The sequence below is a fragment of the Chrysemys picta genome, chromosome 2 (assembly GCF_011386835.1).
Source record: "Chrysemys picta bellii isolate R12L10 chromosome 2, ASM1138683v2, whole genome shotgun sequence".
Classification (NCBI taxonomy): domain Eukaryota; kingdom Metazoa; phylum Chordata; order Testudines; family Emydidae; genus Chrysemys; species Chrysemys picta.
The window spans coordinates 177830245-177848114 of record NC_088792.1 but is presented as its reverse complement, the minus strand read 5'-3'; the positions used below and the strand labels follow the sequence as shown (position 1 = coordinate 177848114).

The 17870-nt window shown below is 45.2% G+C and overlaps 1 protein-coding gene across 2 annotated transcripts in view; it reads left to right on the top strand.

Annotated features, from left to right (window-relative positions):
• Positions 1 to 17870, top strand: part of ELOVL2 (ELOVL fatty acid elongase 2) — a 98560-nt gene that overhangs the window by 76343 nt on the left and 4347 nt on the right. For both annotated transcript variants that reach the window (XM_065584957.1, XM_065584956.1), the window contains one exon: positions 4393 to 4527. In XM_065584957.1, coding sequence (XP_065441029.1) covers positions 4393 to 4527 — 135 coding nt within the window. The remainder of the gene's footprint in view (positions 1 to 4392; positions 4528 to 17870) is intronic.

The following is a 17870-nucleotide window of genomic DNA, read 5'->3' as shown; positions in this document are numbered from 1 at the left end:
TCTGAAATGTGGGAGAGGAAGGACCTCGGATTCAAATTCCTATATCCAAATTCAACCCCAAAGTCTTTGTTTCCAGATCGGATCCAAAAGCAGAAATCTTGTGAAAAAACCTCATAAGAGTTCAGTACGATCAAATTCAAATTGTGCTGCCAAATCCAAATTCAGCATCAAACTCTAGAATAAACTTAATATGAACAGGGCCTAGGGAGCCCATTTTCATAAAGACTATGTTTATTCAATACTATCTTAATACATCTGAACTGAACTCACGGGGTGGAACAGGACTGAAGTACTTAGCAAGTTATTTAAGCACGATGATTAAAAGCCACAGCAATTGGATATTCTAAGTGTGGTTCTTCTCTGAAAAACAGCTACATACAAAAGGTATTTTATTATACATTAGACTTAGTCCCTCAGTTTATTCAGTTACAGCTGCTTACTTCACTGATGATGTTTTCATTGCATTTTACTCCTGTTAGAGCTGGTAAGTCAATACAGCTCTGGCTCACACAAGACCACTAGACTTGTTAACTAGGTTCTACTGTAGAATCCTTGTTGGTGGTGATACATGAGCCAGTGAGAATCCAGCTTGAGCTGTCTGTACTAACAGAAGTTAAACACACACGGAAAAATGAACAAACATCCTTTTACTTGATTTCAGATACAATCTGGCATCGCTGAGAAATAATCAATGTGCCCTCCTCCCTCCGTGCCATTTTTAGGGAGTAAATTTTCAGAGCAGAACCATTCTTTAAGTAAAGCCTGTTCATAAATGCAAAAAGACAGACATATTAACTTGACTTAAAAGATACCAAACCTTATTATTAAGGCTAAGGATGTGAAATGGAGTTTTGCACCTACCTTAACAGCCATTTTCATTCCAGATTTTGTTGTTTTTGTTGTTTTTAACACAGCACATTGATTCTACTTATGGTTTAATTCTGATTTTAATTGTTTTAACCTTGTAGGATTACTGTCAGAGGCAAGCTTTTTAAAAGTGGACTAACTTGTTGGCATAAAAAAAGATTTGCACACTTATTTGGCTGCCAATCTTTCCTTTCATTAAAAAAAAAAGTCTGGCCTTTATTTTGTATTTGTTATAGGGTAAAAATCTTAGGATACATTTGCAAGTAAATAGAATGGGCCTGATTCTTGCTATCAATAGAAGTTCACTGTGTGCAGTATTTTCCAGGATTGAGCCAGTTAAGATTCAAATGTTGCAATAGTGCCATGCAGTATACTTTGACAGTGTCATGTTTGGGGGCACAATTCAGACCAGTGTGGGGCTGTGTCACCACCTGCCTTGTAAACCTTGGTGCCTGAAATGCCCTACTGTTGTGCCTCACAAACTGGATGCCAGCAACCAGCATACAAGCATGCAGGTCACATCCTAAGTGTCTATGTGCCGGACATCCCTGGATCAGCAACTTTGACTCTCGCAGCCAGCCTACAGCACAACAGTCTCACCATGGCTTCCACCAACCTTGGTTACTACTAGCAGACTGACCCCAACACACTTCCAGTCCTGAAATTTTCCCCAAACCATGTACCCTTTAGTTTCTGGCCCTCTCCAGGACCACTCAGAGAAATAAGGTTAGCTGATCCTTTAAAGAGAGACAAAAACATTGCAGAATATTAATTTAACTGGGGTAAATAACCCTTCCCTTCAAACAAATCACTGAGTTGGTTTATAGTAAAAATAAAACAGATTTAGTAATAATGGGACAGATTAAATGATGTCAAACAAAAGGAATAAAGTTATAAATGGCTGCAAGCAAATAATAGTGAAAACATGCAGCTAAAAGTCTAAAACTCAATTTAGTCAGGTACAGACTTTGTTCAAGATGGTTGATCTCACCAAATCTTCCTTCTTCCCAGCCATAGCTGACTTTTCCTCAGTCAGGACTTTCCACAGAAGTACAAGATGTTATCTTCCTAGGTGAAAGATCTTTGTCTAAACAGTTCTCTCACCTTTATTCTGTTCCCAGAAACTTCACCACCCTGTTGGTCAAAGGACCCATTTTTCCTCAGCTTGCAGGACAGCTTGTGTCTGTCTAGTGATGGATGCCAAAGATGGTTTGTGTCTTTGCTTATATCTTCCAAAGTTCAATTACCTTGTTTCAAGAGGCAGGATGACCTCAAGCTGTTTTTCCTATACCTGGGAGGATGGAAGTGGAGTTTCCATTGTTTTGATTCCACCATGCTTAAATTTACATAGGAGACGGGTAAATAGCTGTTCTGTTCCCACCTGTCTGGCAGAGACCTGTTTCTCCCTTTCATTGGACAGACTGTAAAGTCTAATATCAATGAATATCCATAATTCCTTATACTGTTATTTTAATATATATTAATCACCAGTCTGTCATAGGCTTTCATAAAACAGCTTATTCAATGAACTTTGTATACATTACTGTATTATAAATCAATTGATTCAATGGCTTGTCACTTGAAGTTCAAACCCCTTGTCCGTATAGCCCAGATAAAGTTTCTCTTTCCTTCTAGAAGCTGTCTGCTCCCGATTGTTAGCTTAATAGCTTTGTTTACCTGATATGTAAGTGGACCTTCACTGTCTCTGCCTGTTGACCAAGCATTCCTTTGTATAGGACAGACCTATTTACCAACTTTCCCTGACAGACCTGGCTTAAACACATTTTAGTCATCATTTCAGCATATAGCCATAACACTTAATACACACCACATACATACATTACTCAAGAATATTAATGATCAGTGAGATATTAGCTTTCAAATGATACACTACATGCTGCCTTTTAAATAAATATCATGACACCAGTGCGTGAGGTGTAATGAGTATGTCAGGCCTGACAAGTGTTGCTTTATGCAGTGTTGTTGTAGCCGTGTCGGTCCCAGAATATTAGACAGACAAGGTAGTTAAGGTAATATCTTTTTACCTAATGAGTGAGACAAGCTTTCAAGCTCCACAGAACTCTTCTGTATAAGCTTAAATGCTTGTCTCCCTCACCAACAGAAATTGGTCTAATAAAAAAATTCTCTCATCTACTTTGCCTCTAAGAGTTGCTATCACAGGATAAAGAACCACAAATGGGCCTCTCGGTCATCGACAGTACACCATATTACTCACTGAGGGAGACAGTATTCAGTAGTGATTCTAGGAGAAACTCCCTCCCATTATTTATGGCCTTCATAGAAAATGGACATTACTAAATCATGCTAAATGCACCACTGATTAAAAAGTCATAAAAGCTATCAATTATGTAAGATGTTAAAATGATATACTTTTCAGTTAGCTTTCCTATAGAGCTTTAAAATTGTAGGACTTGAAAAAAAAGTTTTGCATCAGCTACTTACATGCACCAAAGTCTCTCCAAAGCAGGAAACGTAACCATAGTCCAATATGAAAAAAAAAAAAAATCACAAAGCAGCAAGAGCACAAGACAAACATTCTCTGATTTAGAAAAATCTGCTTTAGTCTGGATACAGTACACAAAGCCATGTGCCCTTTGTAGTCAGCATTAATACATCAAGAGTTGTGTTTCAAAAACATATGTCATGCTGCACTCCTTACTGGTAGAAGAATGTGCTCTACACATTTGCATTTTAAAGAAGACTTCTTTATTCTTATTTTGGGAACAGACACTAGCAAAAAGCTCTAAAACAGTCTTGTGAAAATGTGTATTCTTTGAATCAGGACTGCATCTTAGGTCTTTTGTTTTCCTGCATACTTAAAACAGAATAATGCCTCATTCTAAATAAACTACATACAGTACATTGGTTCTATGGAGTACCGCATAATTCATTTGGTTGGATAGGATCTTATGATCCAGTTAATTAGGCAGTGTTTGGTAATAATAATAAAGGATCTTTGCAGCTTCCTTCCCATCTCATTTCTCCTTTATTTGCGGTCTTCTTACGCCTACCAACACAGTTCTTTACCTGACCCAAAGTTCTAGTTTCTCCTTTAAAAATGGATGTTCCATTTTCAGCTCAGTCTTTTGAAACGGCTTCTTCAGGTCTCAGATATTCATCAGGTTTCTCTTAGGTTCTGCTTTAAAGATGCTGCTGTAGGTGGCACAAAGTGTTCTAGGGGACATCCCAGCCCCATTAAAAGAGAATAGCTACCAGTTTGCCAGCCAGTCCTGTAAGAAAACTTGTGTTTTCCAAAGTATCTATAAAATGGCCAACCCTTAATTCTTTAGACCTTATATGAGAATAATTTGGATAGCCTCAGAACAATGCCCCCAAACAGAACACTCACAAACTACAAAAAAATTATAATATGGAGATTGCATAGGAAATACCTGATTAAATGATCACCATCCTCTTTCCTGAAATTGCTCAAATAGTAATAAACCAAAAAAAAAAATCTCATCTAAATTTATATAAATAAAATGTATGATCTATCTTTTACAGATTCAGTTTCTGCTCACCATTATCCACACTCTTAGTGCTGCCGTGAAGCCATGTGGATTTCCATTTGGTTGCCTCATGTTCCAATCTTCATACATGGCCACACTGGTTATTCTGTTTATAAACTTTTATATTAAGGTAAGTTGGGGAATGTAAAAATCATACACCGAGGTCTGATTTCAGGTTATATTTATTCATCAAGCTCCTGATTTGCTGATGAGTGCAACTCTCTGTGAATTTATACCACCATGCATTGTGCTACCAGAAATCAGAGATCTGGAATGTTTTTGCCAAATGGACTGATCCATGACATAAGAAACCTTAATACAATCAAGTTTTGTTAGTATTTTATTAAAAGAAAATACCAGATTTTTGTTTTTGTTTTTGGTGGGTATTTAGGTTTGTTTGTTGTTTTTTGTTTGGTTGGATTTTTGCTATTATAGCAGTTGAGGAATATGGATGCAATAAACCTGTGGTTCTCAAACTTTTGTACTGGTGACCCCTTTCATATAGCAAGCCCCTGAGTGTGACCCGCCCCCCCCATACATTAAAAACACCTTTTTTATATATTTAACACCATTATAAATGCTGGAGGCAAAGCAGAGTTTGGGGTGGAGTCTGACATCTTGTGAGCCCCCATGTAATAACCTCATGACCCCCTGAGGGGTCCTGACTGCCAGTTTGAGAACCCCTGCAGTAAACTATGTGAAAAAAACATACCTTCAAAAATTAAGTGATCGTTAGTTCAGGAAAATGCCATTTCTTTTCTCATTAAATGCCCAATTCTACAGTGTTTGAGCACTTTCTGCAAGCTCCTTTCTGCCCTCAACTGCCAATAAAAATAGCAAAGGAAATACAGTGACAGATAAGAAGTGTTAACTTTTGAGCATTAAAGGCCTGACTGAAGTCAATAGAAGGACCTCAGCGAATTCAGGTTAGAAGGAACTAATCCTTCCAGCCTTCCTTGTGCAATTAGCCCCATTGACTTCATTAGAACTACTAACATAAGGTTTATTCTCATGAGTGAAGGCAGGAACAATCAAGCCAAAAATACAGATGCAGTAGACAATATGAAATATCATAGTAGGCAATTCTAAGAGTAATGAATAATGGTAATGGATTTTCTTCTTTATAAAGTTTTTTTTTTTAAAGTCAAAAATGAAAAAAGGCACCACTCCTCCCCAAATATAAAGATAAATCAAGTACATCCAAATAAGCAATAGGACGTATTTAGAATAGATGTAAAAAATATGCAGGAATGTCCAAAACCCTATACAACTTTATTGATGGAGAATAGAAGATAATTCTCATGGAAAAACAGTAGCATTAAATGGAGAATTCTGTATAATAAACTGCAAAATACATTTTAAAACAAAACAAAATTATAGCCATTCCTAACCGGACAATTTATATTAATCAGTTAATCATAAAATGTCAGATTTACCTTGATAAATTGTCTAAGTATCTATTGAGGAATCTGGCCCCATTTAAATCGATGGCAAAACTTTCATTGGACTTCAGTGGGGCCAGAATTTCATCCCTGCATTTGTTTTTGTTTGTGGTTTTTTTTAAACTATTAACACAACTTTCAAGAGATGTTTGGGATTTAAACCAGACCTTCTTTCAATGTATTCTATCCAACTAAGTTAAGTGCAAGAGGCCAAATTATGTTCTCAATTTCACTAATCATTTTAAATTTGGAGCAATCCCACTGAAGTTAGGGGGGTACTCTGCATTTGCAATGATCAGTAGAGCAGAGTTCAGCCAAAAGGAGTTAGTTATGCTTAATTTATAATAAAACTATAAATATCTATATATATTTATTTAAAACAAAAACAATAAGGCAGTCTCTGCAGAATGCAAGTTCCAGTCTCAAAGACTGAATTTGGTGCGGTTTTAATACAAATGAGCCTTTTATCACTGGATAACCCTGTTGTAATGGCTGCAAATTGAGAAAAATTCTGGCAAAGTGAGTGATGTGTATATTAAAATGCCTTATCCAATACCCATGGAAGAACTGGGCATCAGATGGGGCCAACAATGAGCTATGTCTCAAATTACATCCTTGTAGCCAATTGATCAGATAAAAAAATTTGGACCAATAGCCTTTCATGCAGGATCATAGTTTAATTCAACTCCCTAGTAGGTCACACCTCCAACCGTACCAGGTCTCAGGGTATGTCTACACTACGAAATTAGTTCGAATTTATAGAAGCCGGTTTTATTGAAATCGATTGTATACAGCCGATTGTGTGTGTCCACACAATAAAATGCTCTAGGTGCTCTAGTCGGCGGACCGCGTCCACAGTACAAGGCTAGCGTCGACTTCCGGAGCATTGCACTATGGGTAGCTATCCCACAGCTATCCCACAGTTCCCGCAGTCTCCGCCGCCCCTTTGAATTCTGGGTTGAGATCCCAATGCCCGGATGATGCAAAACAGTGTCGCGGGCGGTTCTGGGTACATGTCGTCAGGCCCCTCCCCCCTCGTCACAGCAACGCAGACAATAGATTCGCGCCTTTTTACCTGGGTTACCTGTGCAGACAACATACCACGGCAAGCATGGAGCCCGCTCAGCTCAGCTGAGCTCACCGTCACCATATGTCCTCTGGGTGCCGGCAGACGTGGGACTGCATTGCTACACAGCAGCAGCTGCTAACTGCCTTTTGGCGGTAGACGGTGTAGCATGAGAGATAGTCGTGGGGCTGGCAGCCGTAGGGCTGCATTGCACCAGCCCCTTGCCAGGCGATGGTATATTATGACTGGTACCCATCGTCGTCGTACTGGTGTGGCTGTCAATCATGGCCACCTGGGCAGACATGCTACTGTTTCGATGATGATAGCTACCAGTCGTAATATACTATTTTCTGCCAATTGCCCAGTATTGTCTGCTAAGCACCCAGAAGAGGCCGAGGGCGATGCTGGGTGCTGGCGGACGTGGGGCTGGCAGACGTGGGGCTGCATTGCTACACAGCAGCAGCCCCTTGCCTTTTGGCAGATGATGGTATTTTATGATTGGTATCCGTCATCATCGTACTGGAGAGGCTATCACTCATGCTGCACCGTCGGCTGCCAGCTTAAGATGTAAAAAATAGATTTGTTCTGTATTCATTTGCTTCCCCTTCCTCCGTGAAATCAATGGCCTGCTAAGCCCAGGGTTTTCAGTTTAATCTTTGGGGGGACCATTCTGTGTGACAGTTGTTTGTGTTTCTCCCTGTTCCTGTACCTGTACGCCATGTCGTCACTCGGCCCTCCCTCCCTCCCTCCTTCTCCTGGTCCATCAGATACTACTTTTGTGCCTTTTTTCTGACCAGGCGCCATAGCTAGCACTGGGATCATGGAGCCCGCTCAGATCACCGCGGCAATTATGAGCACTATGAACACCATGCGCATTGTCCTGGAGTATATGCAGAGCCAGGACATGCCAAGGTGAAACCCGGACCAGGCGAGGAGGTGATTGCAGCGCGGCGACGAGAGTGATGAGGAAATTGACATGGACATAGACCTCTCACAAGGCACAGGCCCCAGCAATGTGGAAATCATGATGTCACTGGGGCAGGTTCATGCCGTGGAACGCCAATTCTGGGCCCGGGAAACAAGCACAGACTGGTGGGACCGCATCGTGCTGCAGGTATGGGACGATTCCCAGTGGCTGCGAAACTTTCGCATGCGTAAGGCCACTTTCATGGAACTTTGTGACTTGCTTTCCCCTGCCCTGAAACGCCAGGATACCAAGATGAGAGCAGCCCTCACAGTTGAGAAGCGAGTGGCGATAGCCCTGTGGAAGCTTGCAACGCCAGACAGCTACCGGTCAGTCGGGAATCAATTTGGAGTGGGCAAATCTACGGTGGGGGCTGCTGTGATCCAATTTGCCAGGGCAATGAAAGACCTGGTGATAGCAAGGGTAGTGACTCTGGGCAACGTGCAGTCAATAGTGGATGGTTTTGCTGAAATGGGATTCTCAAACTGTGGCGGGGCCATAGACGGAACCCATATCCCTATCTTGTCACCGGAGCACCAAGCCACCGACTACGTAAACCGCAAGGGGTACTTTTCAATGCTGCTGCAAGCCCTGGTGGATCACAAGGGACGTTTCACCAACATCAACGTGGGATGGCCGGGAAAGGTACATGATGCTCGCGTCTTCAGGAACTCTGCTCTGTTTCGAAAGCTGGAGGAAGGGACTTTCTTCCCGGACCAGAAAGTGACCACTGGGGATGTTGAAATGCCTATCGTGATCCTTGGGGACCCAGCCTACCCCTTAATGCCATGGCTCATGAAGCCGTACACAGGCAGCCTGGACAGGAGTCAGGATCTGTTCAACTACAGGCTGAGCAAGTGCCGAATGGTGGTGGAATGTGCATTTGGACGTTTAAAAGCGCGCTGGCGCAGCTTACTGACTCGCTCAGACCTCAGCGAAAAGAATATCCCCATTGTTATTGCTGCTTGCTGTGTGCTCCACAATATCTGTGAGAGTAAGGGGGAGACCTTTATGGCGGGGTGGGAGGTTGAGGCAACTCGCCTGGCCGCTGATTACGCGCAGCCAGACACCAGGGCGGTTAGAGGAGCACAGCAGGGCGCGGTGCGCATCAGAGAAGCTTTGAAAACGAGTTTTGTGACTGGCCAGGCTACTGTGTGAAACTTCTGTTTGTTTCTCCTTGATGAACCCTCCAACCCCCCCCCCCGACCCAGTTCACTCTACTTCCCTGTAAACCAACCACCCCACCCCACCCTCCCCTCCCACTTGCAGAGGCAATAAAGTCATTGTTTTTTCACATTCATGCATTCTTTATTAGTTCCTCACAGAAGTAGGGGGATAATTGCCAAGGTAGCCTGGGATGGGTGGGGGGAGGAGGGATGGAAAAGGACACACTGCATTTTAAAACTTTAACTCTTATTGAAGGCCAGCCTTCTGATGCTTGGGCGATCATCTGGGGTGGAGTGACTGGGTGGACGGAGGCCCCCCCACCGTGTTCTTGGGCGTCTTGGTGAGGAGGCTATGGAACTTGGGGAGGAGGGCTGTTGGTTACACAGGGGCTGTAGCGGCGGTCTCTGCTCCTGCTGCCTTTCCTGCAACTCAACCATACGCTCGAGCATATCAGTTTGATGCTCCAGCAGACGGAGCATTGCCTCTTGCCGTCTGTCTGCAAGCTGACGCCACCTATCGTCTTCAGCCCGCCACTTGCTCTGTTCATCCCGCGATTCAGCCCGCCACCTCTCCTCTCGTTCATATTGGGCTTTTCTCATCTCCGACATTGACTGCCTCCACGCATTCTGCTGTGCTCTATCAGCCTGGGAGGACATCTGCAGCTCCGTGAACATATCGTCCCTCGTCCTACGTTTTCTCTTTCTAATGTTCACGAGCCTCTGCGAAAGAGAAACATTTGCAGCTGGTGGAGGAGAAGGGAGAGGTGGTTAAAAAAGACATTTTAGAGAACAATGGGTACACTCTTTCATTACAAGGTCGCATATTTCGGCTTGCAGGCAGCCATGGTAGGCCACAGTGTTTTGGCTTTTTTAACCTTCTTAACATGCAGGAAAGGTTGCAAACAGCAGCGCATTTCCCATATCAAGGATGAATTGGGTTGTCCATTTAAAATGGGGTTTCAATGTAAAAGGAGGGGGCTGCGGTTTCCCGGTTAACATGCGGCACAAACACAAGTAACCCCCCCCCCCCCCACACACACACACACACGATTCTCTGGGATGATCACTTCACCCCTCCCCTCCACCGCGTGGTTAACAGCGGGGAACATTTCTGGTCAGAAGAGCAGGAACGGGCGCCTCTGAATGTCCCCTTAATAAAATCACCCCATTTCAACCAGGAGAGCTTTCTGGAGATGTCCCTGGAGGATTTCCGCTCCATCCCCATACACGTTAACAGACTTTTCCAGTAGATGTACTGGCCGCGATTGCCAGGGCAAATTAATCATTAAACACGCTTGCTTTTTTTTTTTGTAATGTTTACAAATATTTACAAAGTTACACTCACCAGAGGTCTCCTGTGTGCCCTGAGGGTCTTGGGTGAGTTCGGGGGTTACTGGTTCCAGGTCCAGGGTCACAAACATATCCTGGCTGTTGGGGAAACCGGTTTCTCCGCTTCCTTGCTGCTGTGAGCTACCTACAGTACCTCCATCGTCATCTTCCTCGTTCCCCGAACCGTCTTCCCTGTGTGTTTCTCCAGTGAGAGAGTCATAGCACACGGTTGGGGTAGTGGTGGCTGCACCCCCTAGGATCGCATGCAGCTCCGCGTAGTAGCGGCAAGTTTGTGGCTCTGCCCCGGACCTTCCGTTTGCTTCTCTGGCTTTGTGGTAAGCTTGCCGTAGCTCCTTAATTTTCACGCGGCACTGCTGTGTGTCCCTGTTATGGCCTCGGTCCTTCATGGCCTTGGAGATCTTTTCTAATACTTTTCCATTTCTTTTACTGCTACGGAGTTCAGCTATCACTGCTTCATCTCCCCATATGGCGAGCAGATCTCGTACCTCCCGTTCGGTCCATGCTGGAGCTCTTTTGCGATCCTGGGAGGACTCCATCACGGTTACCTGTGCTGATGAGCTCTGCGTGGTCACCTGTGCTCTCCACGCTGGGCAAACAGGAAATGAAATTCAAACCTTCGCGGGTCTTTTCCTGTCTACCTGGTCAGTGCATCTGAGTTGAGAGTGCTGTCCAGAGCGGTCACAATGAAGCACTGTGGGATAGCTCCCGGAGGCCAATAACGTCGAATTCCGTCCACACTACCCCAATTCTGACCCGCAAAGGCCGGTTTTATCGCTAATCCCCTCATCAGAGGTGGTGTAAAGAAACCGGTTTAAAGGACCCTTTAAGTCGAAAGAAAGGGCTTCGTTGTGTGGACGTGTCCAGGCTTAATTCGGTTTAACGCTGCTAAAGTCGACCTAAACCCGTAGTGTAGACCAGGCCTCAGATCCTATCCATACAATTCAAACTGTGTTCAATGTGTACTGAACAGGTTTTGAGACATTAGTTTCATTTTACTTTTCTTTTTAAATGCATGCTTGGAAATATCGTCCTAATGTAGAAGTGAATTGAAATAAATTTCTTATTTTTTCCCCATCCTTACATTTTCTCCATATAATTTTTAAATTTTGATTTGTACCCTGAATCAGCATAACTCCAAGAAAGAAAGAGTAGAATTTTGATATCATTTTACACGTTTCTCCAGTCTTAACACAAATGCGTAGCAGTATCTGTTTTTGGAAGTAAACAGAGCCATCTACAGTCAATTGTTCTGGTTAATGGGAGCCATCAAGATTCCAAACCACCATTAACGGCCCACACTTTGCATAACTACAGTAGGACCTCAGAGTTATATTTCATATTTCTAGTTTCAGATACAAGAATGATACATTTATACAAATAGGATGACCACACTCAGTAGATTATAAGCTTTGTAATAATACCTTACAAGAGACTTTTTGCATGAAGCATAATCCAGTTCCATTATATTCACACTCATCAGCATATTTTCATCAAATCATGTGGAGTGCAACTTCACATCCTCCAGGCTCTCAGCCCCACATCCGGCCCCGGGGGGAGGCTCCAAGCCGCTGTCCCGATGCTGGATCCAATGGCTGTGCTCTGAGCTCCGGCTGTCTCCTTATGGCTTGTACCCCAGGGGTCATGGTCCCCTCCATCTTCTCTGGGTCCAGAGGCCCCTTCCATCCTCTTTGGGTCCTGCCGCTCCTGTGTCCAGGGGTCCCCCCCCGCACCCAGTCTGGGCCCATCCCCTTGATTTGGGGCTTCATCCCTGCACAGTCTCCCCTCCCTGGACGTCAATTCTCCAGCTGGCCCAGCAGCGGCGAGGTGACATGGGGCCCCGAGAGCAGCGTCTGTAGCAATGTTCCCTCTAATTTTTTACATGCATGTGTGGAATCAATTTTGTTATGGGCAGCAATATGGAGGTGACGTGTGGTGGGTGTGGGGCCCAGGGGTTCGTAGTGTGGGAGGGGGCTCAGGGCTGGGGCAGAGGGTTGGGGTGCAAGCTCTGGCTGGGGGTGCAAGCTCTGGGAGGAACTCCAAATCCCCCTGGAGACCCCCTTCTACATTTAGGCCTTGTCTACACTGGCAAGTTTCTGTGCAATAAAGCAGCTTTCTGCTGTGTAACTCCCAAGGTGTACACACGGCCAGGCCACTTAGTGTGCAGAAACGGCATAGTTGCAGCACTGTAAATAAATAAATAAATAATTTAAAAAAAAAACCAAACCACACACTCCAACGAGAGGCGTACAGGTTTCTGCGCCAGGGGTACAGCACCACAGTGCCAGTGTAGACATCCTGGTCGATTACAGCACTGCAATTGGCCTCTAGGAGGTGTCCCACAATGCCTGTTCTCACCTCTCTGGTCATCAGTTTGAACTCTACTTCCCTGCGCTCAGTTGCTCCACCCCTTAAATTCCTTGGGAATATTGAAAGTCCCCTTCCCGTTTGCTCGGTGACATGTGCAGTGGTCTCAGCGCATCTTTCTAGGTTACCATGCCTGCCCTATACACTAGGCACATGAAGCAATGCCGAGCTGCTGGACCTCATCAGCATTTGGGGTGAGGAGGCTGTTCAGTCCCAGCTGCACTCCAGCCATAGGAATTATGATACCTACGGACAGATTTCACGATGCATGACAGAAAGGGGCCATGACCGGGACACACTGCAGCGCAGGGTCAAAGTGAAGGAGCTGCGAAACATCTACCACAAGGTGCGGGAGGCAAACCGCCGTTCTGGTGCTGCACCCACGAGCTGCTGGTTCTATAAAGAGCTGGAAGCAATACTCGGCAGCAACCCCACCTCCACTGCGAAGACCATTGTGGATACTTTGGTGGCTCGTGTGACAGTCAAGGATGGACCGAGCCAGGAAGAGGAAATCTTGGATGAGGAGGGGGACCCAGAGGCAGAGGATGACTTGGAGACCAGAGATGCATGCAGCCAAGAGCCCTTCTCTACCCCAGAGGAGGCTAGCCAGTCACAGCGGTCGGAACTTGGTGAAGCGCAAACAGGAGAGGAAACCCCTGGTAAGTGGCTTTGATTTTGGGAATTGCTGAAGCGAGTTGTTGGGGGCAGGAGGGTTGCAGAAAGCAGGCTTGTGTCTGTATGATGCACGTACCACCACATGCCTAGTCTGAGCAGAACAGGGTGTTGATTGACTCCCTCACTTCATGGGAATCTGCCTCAGATCTCCATGAAACTCTCATGAAGCTACTGGGCAATCTGCTGCTGCAGGTTCTTTGGCAGAGCTGCTTTGTTTCTTGCCCCATTAAGGGTAACTTTTCTGCACCACTGTGTCGACACTCTGGGGGACTATTGCTGCACACAGGTGAGCCACATAAGGGCCAGGGTGGAAGCCACAGTCTTGGAGAAGACCCTCCCTTGATTCCCTGCTCACCCTCAGCAGCGAGATATCTTCCTGCATTTTCCACAGGCTGTGTTCATTATGGGACAGTAATGATTATAAGGTCCCCCCTACAGTGCTGGCTCTCCCCAAGAGCTACATGCCCAGTGTACAGCAGGGTCCGGGAAGAGTGATTTCTCCTGCCCCTGCGGTTACTCACCATTTTGGGGGTCTTGCGGCTCATGTGTGCTTGTCTGGGGTTAGCCAGTTAGTGACAGGTATGTGAATAGTGGCTGTGTTTTAAATCACTGACTCAGTGGCCTGCATGTTGCAAACAATACTGCTTCTGTAAAATGTTGCATTTTGGCTTCACAAAGATGACCTTGGGAGCCCAGCCTCCCTCTTTGTTATGACGGCTGAACGGCTGCGCAGAATTAGAAAGCGGCTACGAAAAACTAAAGAGAACTTTCTGCGTGATGTTATGATGCACTCCACGGCTGAAAAACATGAATTGAAGGAGTGGCAGGACAGCGAGAAGAGGGACCGAAAGGAGAACGTGGTGCACCAGAACGAAGTGGCTCTTAAAGGTTATGGAGCACCAAGCAGACACGCTCCAGGCCCTACTAGCAGTGCAAACCGAGCAGTTCCGCGCCCGCCCTCCCCTGCAACTGCTGTCGCAAAACTCTTTCCCATGCGCCCCCCAGACACTGCCAACACAGTTTTATCAACCTCCTGGCTCCAGTCTGTACCCGCTGCATTCCACTCCTGCCCTGTCACAGTCCAGCCCTGCGGACTCCCACTACCCACTGCACTCAACACCCGTCCCTCTGCAGTTTAGCCTTGCTGAAGAACACTACCCGCTGCACTGTACTGCAAAGGACATGGTTGCATAGGATACCTGGACATACACAAATATTTAACTGTCCTGGGACCCCCCCCTCCGCACACAGTGCTGATGTGTTTTTTTGTTTGTGCCTCTCCTCTGGTTGTTGTTTTTTAATAAAAGAATTGTTTGGGTTTGAAAGCAATCTTTATTCCATCAACTGAAAGCAAACAGAGCCCTGCAAAGCAACAGGGAATTTTCTTAAACCTTCACAGTGCATCGTCTGCACCAATCACAATCACCTCCTAGCATTACAAGCACTGCACTCCTGAGCATAGCAACAAATATTAGTGGATTTCAGCTTCAAATTGCTTCCTCAAGGCATCCCTGATCCTTATGGCCCCATGCTGCACCCCTCTAATAGACCTGGTCTCTGGCTGTTCAAATTCAGCCTCCAGGCACTGAGCCTCAGTGGTCCAACCCTGAGTGAAGCTTTCACCCTTCCCTTCACACATATTATGGAGCAGCTATAAGCATAGGAATATTGTCATCAGCCAGGTCCAGCATCCCATATAGGCAGCACCAGCGGGCCTTTAAATGGCCAAAAGCACACTCAACAGTCATTCTGTACTTGCTCAGCCTGTTGGTGAAATGCTCCTTGCTGCTGTCAAGGTGCCCAGTGTGATCCTTCATAAGCCACGGCATTAAGGGGTAGGCGGGGTCTCCCAGGATCAAAATGGGCATTTCCAATTCCCCTACGGTGATCTTCTGGTCCGGGAATAAAGTCCCTGCTTGCAGCTTCCTGAACAGGCCAATGTTCCAAAAGATGCACATGTCATGCATCTTTCCAGACCAGCCTGCGTTAATGTCCGTGAAACGCCCACAGTGATAACAAGCGCCTGGAGAACCATTGAGAAATACCCCTTTAGATTAATGTACTCAGTGGCCTGGTGCCAGAATTGGAATATGTGGGCCATCTATCGCCCCTCTGCTGTTAGGAAAGCCCATTTGTGCAAAGCCATCCACAATCTCACGCACATGGCCCAGAGTCACAATCTTTTGGAGAAGGATGCGATTAATGGCCCTGCACACTTCCGTCAACTTAAGTCTAAAGGTTGACTTTCCCACTCTGAACTGGTTAGCGACCAATCAGTTGCAGTCTGGAGTAGCCAGCTTCCACAGGGCAATCGCCTCGTGTTTTTCCAATGACAGGGCAGCTCCCATTCTCGTGTCTTTGCGCCATAAAGCTGGGGCGAGCTCATCACACATGAATGTGGCTTTCCTCATCCGAAAGTTCTGCAGCCACTGCTCATCATCCCAGATGTGCATAACGATGTGATCCCACCACTCAGTGCTGGTTTCCTGAGCCCAAAAGCGGCGTTCCACTGTGTTCAGCACCTTCACGAATGCCACAAGCAATCTTGTGTTGTAGCTACTATGTGTGGCGAGATCAATGTTGAACTCCACTTGCCTTTGTAGTTTAAGGAATAACTCCACTGCCACTCGTGACGTGTTAGTGAGAGCAAGCAGCGTATTGGTCAACAGTGCAGGATCCATTCCTGCAGACTGAAGAGGCAGAGCGTGCAGTACACAAACCATTGAAAGATGGCGCCAAACGTGGACGGAAGCACAGGGATTGCTGGAATGCGAAGCAATGCATCACAGGGCCTTGGGACAGGACCCAGGATGCCCTGTGACCCCCCCCCCTCCGCCTTCCCACAACTCTTAGTGGCAAAAGAGGAAGAGATGCTTTGTGGGATAGCTGCCCAGAGTGCACCGCTCTGAATACCGCTGCAAATGCCTCACGTGTGAACACGCTATTGCGCAGGCAGCTAATAGTGTGAACACACAACAGCGGTTTCCCTTCAGCACTCTCTGAGCGACCCTGTAACTGCTGGCGATGTAACTCTGCCAGTTTAGATGTGCCTTACCTAATCTCTTAGGGTAAGTCAAAGACAACACGATAGCCCCTGATCTTGTTGAAATCAGTATTTAGACTATTATTATTAATAATTATTATAATATTAAATTTTATTAATTATTGAAAAGAGATTAACTGCTGATCAGTATAGATGCCCACTTAAACTGGTCTGCATTTTCCTCAGTAGAATGCATGCCCATTAACATCTAGTTTCTCATTTACCAGTTAGGATGATAAACAGGCCTATTGAGAAACCACAAACTGTTTTATGTGAGTCAAAGAAATGTGGTCATACATCAGCAAACATTACTAGTTGTAAGTAAAGGACTCTGGCTAGAGGTTGGAGAGGAGGGTGAAAGAAAAGGAACCTCTATAAATTTTTAATATTTTGGGGAGACTCACATAGAAAGAGCATCGTTAGAAAAAGTCAACAGGCATTGGTGCTTAACTCTAAAAGTGAGCATCAAATTGAAGAAATGTCAGGGGCAATTTACATTTCTCAAGTTTGTAAATGGAAAATAATTTTAGAAATTACAGGTGACAGGAAAGTTAAATCATATCATTTAAAAATATCAGCTCTACAGTATGGGCTTTGGAGCCTGCTGAGGTCTTAAAATAATCCGGTTGAGGTTTGCCGAAATAAATCGGTTAGTCTTTAAGGTGCCACCAGACTCCTCGTTTTTGTGGATACAGACTAACACAACTATCTCTCTGATACTTGTTAAAATAAATGTTTGCTTAAAATAAAGATTCTTTTAAAAAAAAATCAAAAGGGAAGAAAATTAAATGAGAGAGACATAAAGTACAGTCAATGAAAGGCACAGTGATGTTTACAGTTCGCAGAAGACACTAGCTCAAGGGTTCTGGTCTAAGCAGAAATGACCCATCATCCTGTTCTATAGTGTTCCTATCCTGCACCCATCATGGTGGTATCTTACAGCCATTTAGTGGCCTTTGTGAAATGTTTTACTTTTTCCCACCCTCTAGGCTTTTATATGGTTTATCACTTCAGTATCTGAGCACCTCACAATCATTGATTAAATTAACCCTTACAAGAGCCCTGTGAGGTAGTAAAGTATTAGGACTGTGACTCAAAAGTTCTGGCTCTGCCATAGACCTTGGACAGTCTCTTTGTGCCTCGATTCCTCATATGGAAAATGGGGATAATAGCACTTCCTTGGCCTGTGTTGTTTATTTCAGTCTTTGGGGCAGGGGCTGTTTCTTACTCTAGGTCAGGGGTCTCAAACTCAAATGACCACGAGGGCCGCATGAGGACTAGTGCATTGGCCTGAGGGCCACATCACTGACACACACCCCTCACTGCCCCCAGCCCTGCCCCCATTCCAGCCCCTTCCATGAGGCCCCACCCCTGCCCTGCCCCCATTCCAGCCCCTTCCCTGA